Source organism: Oncorhynchus tshawytscha, linkage group LG18, assembly GCF_018296145.1.
Source record: "Oncorhynchus tshawytscha isolate Ot180627B linkage group LG18, Otsh_v2.0, whole genome shotgun sequence".
Lineage (NCBI taxonomy): Eukaryota > Metazoa > Chordata > Actinopteri > Salmoniformes > Salmonidae > Oncorhynchus > Oncorhynchus tshawytscha.
The window spans coordinates 6,597,361-6,606,572 of record NC_056446.1 but is presented as its reverse complement, the minus strand read 5'-3'; the positions used below and the strand labels follow the sequence as shown (position 1 = coordinate 6,606,572).

General features: G+C 41.8%; 1 protein-coding gene across 2 annotated transcripts in view; it reads left to right on the top strand.

The window, feature by feature from the left end:
• The window catches only part of ttll7 (tubulin tyrosine ligase-like family, member 7), a 174,928-nt gene that overhangs the window by 66,946 nt on the left and 98,770 nt on the right, over window positions 1-9,212 (top strand). For both annotated transcript variants that reach the window (XM_024377673.1, XM_024377674.1), the window contains exon 9: window positions 894-1,052. In XM_024377673.1, coding sequence (XP_024233441.1) covers window positions 894-1,052 — 159 coding nt within the window. The remainder of the gene's footprint in view (window positions 1-893; window positions 1,053-9,212) is intronic.

Here is a 9,212-nt window from a genome sequence, read left to right as displayed (position 1 = left end):
CATACATACATACATACATACATACATACATGTTTAAATAATTAAAAATATATTTACCGACAAGGTAACGGTATTGTAGGATTGTTTACTGATAAGTAGAGATTTTCTCCTCTCTGTCCAAAGTGGGCCAAATCTACCTGGTTTGAAAACACAAACATCTGGTGAAACACACAAACACATACCAGTCTCCAGCCTGGCGAATGACACAAGCCAATGTTACACTGGGCATCTCTTTACAGGGTACCTTTCTGCTGCTCTCTCGTATACCCCCACTGCCTACATGAGATACACATAGACCTGTCCTTCCTGCAGTACACACACCGCAGGCCGTCCCTGAAACACAGTCCGTCTCATGGGGAGCCCACGCCTGCCTCAGCCCTGATAAGAGAACACAGGACAGGGTCTGGTCTGTGCTGGGCCTGTTGTCCGTCTCTCTCTCTCTCTCTCTCTCTCTCACTCTCACTCTCACTCTCACAAAGACCAGCTTTAACTAATGTTATTCCTCACATTGCTCTGTTCACCGCTTGCAGTCTTTTGTGATCTTGTGTGTGTGTGTGTATCATGTTTATGTGTATCTTATGTGTGTGTGTTTGAGAGAGCAGGCAGTTATATCATCAATACATTTTTCATTTTCTTTACACATTAGATCATGTACGTTAAAATTATGTCTCAGACCTAGACAAAAATTTTGATGTTTTTTAAATAATAATTCATAACAAAATTAACATGTTTACATCTGAGTTCTCTGCAGTGCAGACTTTAGATTCTGGCATACACCACGTAGAATGCAGGCCTAATATGTTTGAATGATTGTTGAATAATTAGAGGTAGAGGAAAGAGAAGAGGAGGTTTGTGTGGGTTGATAGTAAGATCCTATCTGTGTGTGTTAACAGGAGCTGGTGGTGAAGACTCTGATAGTGGCTGAGCCCCACGTCCTCCATGCCTATCGCATGTGTCGCCCGGGACAGCCACCAGGGAGCGACAGTGTCTGCTTTGAGGTGCTGGGCTTTGACATCATCCTGGACCGCAAGCTCAAACCCTGGCTTCTGGAGGTATGACATGCACTGAGACACGCATAAATGCACACACATTTTCAGATTTTTGTTGTTATTAAAAACATGGTTGGGGTCTTTGCCATTTTGATTCAGTTTGAACTCAGGAAGTGAACTGAAATTCCATTTCAGGAAAGGAGAATGACAATTTATTTTCAATGAGGATATTAGTAGTAATAATTTACAATAATTGCTCCTTTTATTCTTGCTTCATTCTTTAAAGTTTGTTGAGCCCCTTTTAAAAAGCTCTTTAAAAAATTGGACTTTAGTTAGATTGTTTATTTACATTGAAATGGAGTTGACACCAACCCTCATTGAAAATGAGCAAGCTTCCAGGTAGAATATTCCAGGCAGGTTATTGCACCATCATTGTAGAATTCCCTGAAAATGTTGAACTTTGGTATCTGGACCCAGTTCCCATCAGCTTTATATCTTCCTAATTCAAAACGCACAGCCGTGTGTTATTAAGTAACTATCATGGCTACTGCAAATGTACATTTTAATTTATTCATATGTAGTGGGAGAAGTGAAGTGTTATTTTTTATATTTTCATACTTGCTACTAATGCAGGCTAGTGAACATACATCATTACTCCTTTCTACGTTAATCTTTCTGGTTATGCCCGTCTCTCGGTCTGAGAGAGGAGAGGCACCCCTGTCTGTGGTGTTTCAAATGTCCGATAGTTTGACAACATGACAGCGGTGATAAACTGAAATAATGTGGCATCAGTGGGACAGCGAGAGTGACTACCTCACAGTGACTGCTATCATAAACACAGGCTGACTTTGCTTACTCTCCACCCTGGTTTGTGAGTGGTGCGCAAACAGCTATACACACAGAAGCAAACAAATGGACACAATCACACATATACCCACACACATACACACTTGTTTTTCTATCTTCGTGGGGACCCTCCCCAAAAAATCTTTCAAAATCATATTTTCCCTAACCCCTGACCCTAACTCCTAAACCTAACCCTAGTGCCTAAACGTAAACCCCTAACCCTAATTGTAACCTTAACCCTAAACCTAACCCTTAAGCTTAAACTGGAAAGTTGCAATAGGCCCGTGCAACCCAAGGTTTGATACCAGCATAAACAGAAACCCTCTAAATCCTAACCCTTAAGCTTAAAATTGTATTTTTCCTCGTGGGAAAATGGCCCCGATGTCGATATTGTGGTGAAATGGAAGAGGAAAGAATATTTAACTATTGTGACCTTGAAGAAATAGAAAATTAAACTAATTTTATCCTCTATTGCCCTTTTTACCACAATATATGCTTGCTCTTATTCCAGAAAGCCCACCAGATATACCTTGGCATGGCATTATGTGGCTGAGCAATGAGGAGAAACTGAAATGTTTTTTTGTCCATTGTGTATTTCCATTTGCGGAATATTAAGATAAAGCCTGTAATAAACGAAAAAGGGTTACCTATAATTATATTATAAACATATTTAGTTTCTATGTACCAAGTGGCACAAGTGTATGTAGATTGCGTGCAGGCCTGTTTCCCACATGAATCTTTTCTTTGTGCCGGACTGGGTTCAAATGCTTTCTGTTAAATTGTTCTATATTTATCTGTATATGTTATGTATGCCTGTATGTAGGTATCTTTTTTACAGCTCTAGGGATGTAATTATTGTTTGGATAACCTTATTTACACTATTATGTACTGATTTTTATTTAACTTATTTAAAAATATATATAATATTACTCTATGCGATGCAAAATAATTATCACTGAATTATCACAGTGAATTATCACAGTGAATAATTGTGATGTTTGTTTATGTGTCAATTAATCCCATAAGGGATGGGCTGCTAACTGGCGATTTGACATGAACATTTCATTCACACACACACGACAGACAGACATACAGGTCAGGACTACAGTTTGACCCAGTTCCGATTGGGAGCTTATAACTCCAGTCCAGGATTTCTATCTTCCCAATACTGATGTCAGGCAGTTAAAGCATGACCTAAATCAGTGGTCACCAACCTTTTCTGAGCCGAGATCACTTTCTGAGTCAAAATGCAGGCCCAAAATGTACCTCTCAGATTTTTGTTTTAAACATTGTTTAAAAAATGTAAGCCTATGCAACATTAACCTATTCAAAACAGTTCTGTAGCAATGACATTTGTGCAGTAGGCTCAATACATTATCACTATTCTTGAGTTGCCCTGCCAATGTTCTTCTCAGACCATTTTAAAATAATATGTCAAAGCTTGAGGTATCACACTGGCAATAGATCATTTGTTGTATTACTCGTGAGGCATCCTTTTAAATCATTTTACTGGACTGATGGTGCCTGCATCTGATGGTCAGTCTCAGTGGAGGGAGAGCGAGACCAGCGGAGAGGCTGCCTCTCACCGTCCCTCAGCTCTCCTTCCCTCAGCTTAGTGCTGACTGGCCAAAAAGGGGGCACCGTCTTCCAGCTAATGACGAAACTCGAGTCACACTCTATTATTTCTGACTCATACACCAATTCATGTTAATCGTATGACCAGAGAACGTGAAATATTCCTTGATATTAAAAAGACACAAGCATGTCTATCGATACACTTTTTAGCACGAGTGGATATGGAGAGGGCGTTTTATGGCGTATAAAATTGTTGAATGAAGTGTTGACAGTGCTGAATAAAGTCTTAAACATGAATTCACTAATAAAAATAGCAGTCTCTCTAGTCATGGTTTTTAAAGTTTTGAAATCTCACACCGTAGAGTGGACTATCAACTTCGCTTTGGGCTCATGGAAGCTGCAGACCAATGACTGTATATACTGCAGACATGGTGATCGGAGCTATCTGATTGACCAGCGGTATACCTACAGGTGCACTTGATTTGGTCTCCAGGCTTGCTGGGTAGGGGGAGTTTGTACCTTCAGACACATGAAATGGTTAAAAATGGGAACACTACAACTACTCTGTGCGCAGGGCAGCTGAATCAAGTGCACCTATCGCAAACAGCGTGACACAAATAAAAAAAATAGGAACGCAAGCCTCTTTGGGCTTTTTACAGAAATGTTTGGTCGACCGGTTGGCGACCACTGACCTAAATCCTTTAACCCAAAGTGCTGCACGCCGTTTTCTTTCTCCTCTCACAAATCGACTCTAGGGTGTGAAATGCCTCGGTGATAATTCTTTGTTTTCACTATTGTGTGAACCCAAAATAATAATACCAGTTTTTTTAAAGTCTCAATAGTAAAAGCTCCGCTCTTCCTGGGAGAGTCATGGTGGAACACAAATGTCATGTAACTACCTGACTGTGTGTGTGTGTGTGTGTGTGTGTGTGTGTGTGTGTGTGTGTTTTGAATGACAAAAGGACACAGAGTGAGGCGCTCTCAGTGACTGCTGATGCCTTTGCCGTGTAAGTTTGGAGTTTGGAGCCGTGTGTGCGTGCATACTTTTGTGTTCATGCATGCGTGTGTGTGTGTGTGTGTGTGTGTGTGTGAGTAGGCAAACAGCCGTGGATGCAGTTGTTACACTTCAGCAGTAATGATTCCCCCAGTGCAACTAGCAGCCCGCCTTAACTCTCATCAATTAATATCCTTGCCAGTTTCACGGCGCCCCCCAAAAAACGCTTCTCTTTCACGCTACATTTACAGCAACAATCATTTATTTCCAAAATTCAAGTGATTACTCAGGATACACTTGTGAGTGCAGAAACCCTCCCCAGCCCTCAGCGCGTATCCTACGAAGCCTGAAAATAACTTTAGTAGTTTTCTTTGCAGCTGCTTGGCTCATGGTAGTGGTTGTATGACTTTAGTAGTGAAGTAAATATTAGTTTTTTGCAAAATTTGCAAACCCTGTCCCTGTATCCCATCACCTCTGATACACATTTTTATTAAACTAAACATTACAACATTTTAGGGCAAATGTAATATTCTCCCCAGTCTATTACTGTCTAGTTTTCTTTTTAGATTCCCACACAGTAAAAATTGTGCCGTGTGTGTGTGTGTGTGTGTGTGTGTGTGTGTGTACACTTGTGTGTGTATGTGTTCAACATAATCTAGGCAAGATTGTTTAACTGTGGAGACTTCATATCTCAGGTTACTTTATTGGTGTCAGCCCAGATTACATGGAGTCTCTATATGCTGTGCTTTTACTCTCCTGGTGTGTCTGTGTGAGCTGGTCCGGCGAGACTGACAGGCAAACTTAACCAGGAAATGAAACTTCAGGCCATGCCTATTCAGAGCATGTTGGCTTTAGAATCTGACCTGACGTTCATTACTTCTCTCTAGTCGGAATGGTGCTATGCCTTGATAAGGACAGCTCTGAGCCGGCGCAAGATATGACTGGGAAAACTACCTCAGTCCAGGGATGGGAGATGGCGCTGCACTCCTAATTATCTAATTATCCAAACTGACATGTCGAGAAGCTTGAAATACTGCTAGTTTTTAATGAAACAGCCTTGTTCGTCAGCATGCTAGGTTAGCTAATGCTATTAGCAGCCCATTGGATTCCATGAAAATGCGAGGCCTAGCGTTGTGGTGAGTAGCTACCGGAAGTTTTGAATCCAATGGGTTGCTTTAGCATTAGCTAGCCTAGCATGCTGACGACAAAAGCAATTTCATTAAAAACTAGCAGTATTTCAATCTTTTCGATGTGTCAGTTGGGATTATGGGATAATTAGGAGTACACTGCCATTAGATTGAGGTATGTTTTCCGAGCCATATCCTGCTCCGCACTGTCCTGATCATGGCATAGCACCGTACCAACTAGAGAGAAGTATTGAACTTCTAGTCGGATTATTATGGCTACCTGAAAGGTAGATGGTGTCATATTAAAGAAAATGTCAAATACGATTAGCTTTGCTGTGTGTGTGTGTGTGTTTCATTCTGGGGGTGGGTTTCAAGAAAATAACATGATTGCGTTTCACATCCTACAATTACGCTTGAAAAGGCGCCACACAGCTTTGACAAGGCATTCGCCATTGTGTGGCGTTGCAAACACCCTTGATTAGGGACACTTGCTCGTAGCTGAACAGACCCTCGGCAGTCTCGAGCTCCTGCGATTTCCCAATGAACGGACACAAAGGAAAATCAACTGAGCTTGAAAAATATTGAAAATAAGTGCTGATACTCAGAAAAGGGGACTGTACATTTGTACAAACACACACCTGCTCGATAATAACCAAAGCATTACTTCAGCATTGTGGTTGTAGGGTTGAAGATGGAGCAGAAAATGGAGAAGGCGGGAGGGAGAGATTCGAGGCAAACCAAAGCCACATCAGACGCAGAGCTCATTGTACTGAGCAGGGAGAGAAAGACAGGCTTTGTGCGATCCTTATCTTAATTCCTTGGGTTTTCAACACCGGTTATACCTCCTATTGACAGTCAAAACACCAGCATTACACAGGGAGAGACACACAAATGGTGTAACCCAAGAAACCTCACTTTCATTGACCCACCTGGGTTGATGCACACACACAGTCATACATGCACACAGGCATGCACACGCAGGCAAACACGCACGCACACACACAGCATCTGCATCTCTTCGACAGCTTTTCATTCATTGCCATTCGACGCTCACCAACTGGTTAGACTGTTGTTGGCTTTCTAATCGTTTTAATAAGGGTTCATTTTGCACACATGCGAGAAAAGGAGGAAAAAATCTATGAAAATAATTAACGCTGGTGAGGTAAACTGGGGGCTTGTGAGGAAATAAAACTTCCACTGAAAAAAAATCTAACAGATGCAAGCAAAGGTATCTTGGTATAGTGTCGAAAAGAAAAGGGTCAGAGAGAGAGAGTCATGCGGGATGATGCTTTTGCTCATTAGCTAAGTATTGCGGTGCGACACTGATATCATTCCCCCCATATCATTCCCCCAGGGCCCTCGCTTTCCCATTGTTTCTCATGTCTTTCCAGGACCCCAGTCACACTAGAGATGTTAAGCCAGCATGACGAATAATGTCAAAAGCGGGCGACGGGAGAGAATATTCAGGGCGCACAGCGAGAGGGCGAAAAGGGAGAATATACATGCAAACTGTCCCGTTAAATTATTTGGCATGTCTATCCCACAGCCGGAGCGCCTGGGTGTGAGCATATTTATTGTTTAGGAATTATTAGTGGGTTTTCTCTGGCCGGGAACACTAGCCTCTGGACCACTCGTCGAGTTCGTCCCTCATTAAATCCTGTTTTGCTCTTTTTCTGTATGTGATCAAAAGAAAGACACCTGGTTTTCCAAATAAAAGGAACAACTGTTTGCAGCTAGCAGGAATAATTCCTGGGCTGGACTCCAAGTGGCAATCTATTACCTATATTTTGTGCAATACTTTTGACCAGAACGTTATGGGTCCTGGTAAAAAGTAGTGTATTATATCAGGAATAGGGTGCCGTTTGGGATGCAGTCCTGGAAGGTCACTGTGAGGATGACTCGAGTCTCGTGCCGCGGCACCGGTCTCCAGCGCCTCAAAGACATCAGGGAGCTTCTTAGGGCAGCCTCTGCATGTTTTGTGCATGCAGAACTCCTGTGTTTGTGTGTAGGGGTTACTCTGTCTCTCCAGGGTAGCCGCTGCGACCTGCTCTGATCTCTCCCATCATCAAACTCACGCTTTCATACTTCAGGAGGAGCTGGGAGGGACTTGAGACTTGTGAAACATGCAGCCAGACCCATAACAAAATGGGAGGTGGATAAAAATAAGAAAAAAAGCTCACACGCACAAAAGTGTTTTGCCGCCTTTGTTGACGCGGCTGTTTGAAAGAGGTGGTGTGTGAGAATTTGAAAACACTCTCACGCCATATGTACACACACAATACACAACATACACACACACACACACACACACACACACACACATAGTGATGAGTGATGTCACTGCTCTCCAATGTGAAGCGCACTCATTACAGGGTTTGTTTGTTGAAGGCTGCAGCGTAATTGCCCACCTCCCTCCTCCTCCTCCTCTCAGCCATCCCACCATTTCACCACCTCAGGGGCGTGTCGCAAGGAGTGATTGGCAGCTAATGAGGCGTGCTTTGAGTCAAGCGTGCTGCTGGTGTTTGGGTCGGGCTCCCCCCCCCACGGTGGTCAGACGAAATTCGCTCTAACCCCCTCTCCGATTGTTTCAAGATGAGTTTGGTTCGCTTGTCCCTTCCTGAGAGCCTATATAACCAGACATCCTTTCTACTGCTAGGGGGGTGAATGGAAATGATCTGCACTGGCGAGCGTAAACAAATACTGCTGCTCTTTTCAAGGAACGCACAAACACACACAAACAAACACACACTCGCTCGCTCTTTCTCTCACACACATACACACACTTTGATCTTCTGCTGTTATCCTCTACGCAGCGCGACGGCTACTTCCCCTCCTTGCCGCTGTGTCCAGTCCAAAGTTGTCTACATCAAAAGGCAGACACATCCAACAATGTATATAAAATACAATACCCTAAAATACCTCAGTCTATTTTCATTTCAGAAAAGATTAAGTAGGTTGTAGTTGAATAAACTTTCATACAATTATATTTAATCTGTGGAGATTTTGAGCCTATTTATTATATGATATAATTTTTGTATTTATGGAGCTAAAAATACATATAAATGTAGGAATGTGAGGTGTAATATTTAGGGGATAAAGGAAACAGTGCCCTGCATACTCTTTTTGTTAGAATACCTCTGCTTTATAACTTCAACAAATATTCAAGGTGAATTCAGGGTGATTAAGAATGAATTGGCATGCTCCTTTTCCTCCTTTCAAGACATTTCCACCATCTTCATTTCCTTTCCAAGAATTCAAAAACATACATATAGTTGTACATATTTCATTATATTTGAGTTGCTTTGTCCTCAAATATATTTTATTAATATAAGTTATTGCACTGATTAAATCCATTATTTTTGATTCCTGTAATATTTGAAATGTTTATGAATAATATGTACCTTCATGCCCCTGCCTATTTAATCTCCTATGGAACTCTAGATGGCAGTATTCACCTTCCAGCTGTATGGCTTCATAAGGGGTTTATTAAAGCGGCAATCAGCAGTTTGAACAATAACAAATCTAACTGGCCACTGCTGTTTCGGGAAAAACCTGATGAATAGGGCTGGAGAAATGTAACCACTCTCAAATTCCTTGACATATCTATGGATGTAAGGACCATGATATACAAATGATAGTTTTAACAATGTTTTGAGGTTATATAGTGGTTATTTACATTTA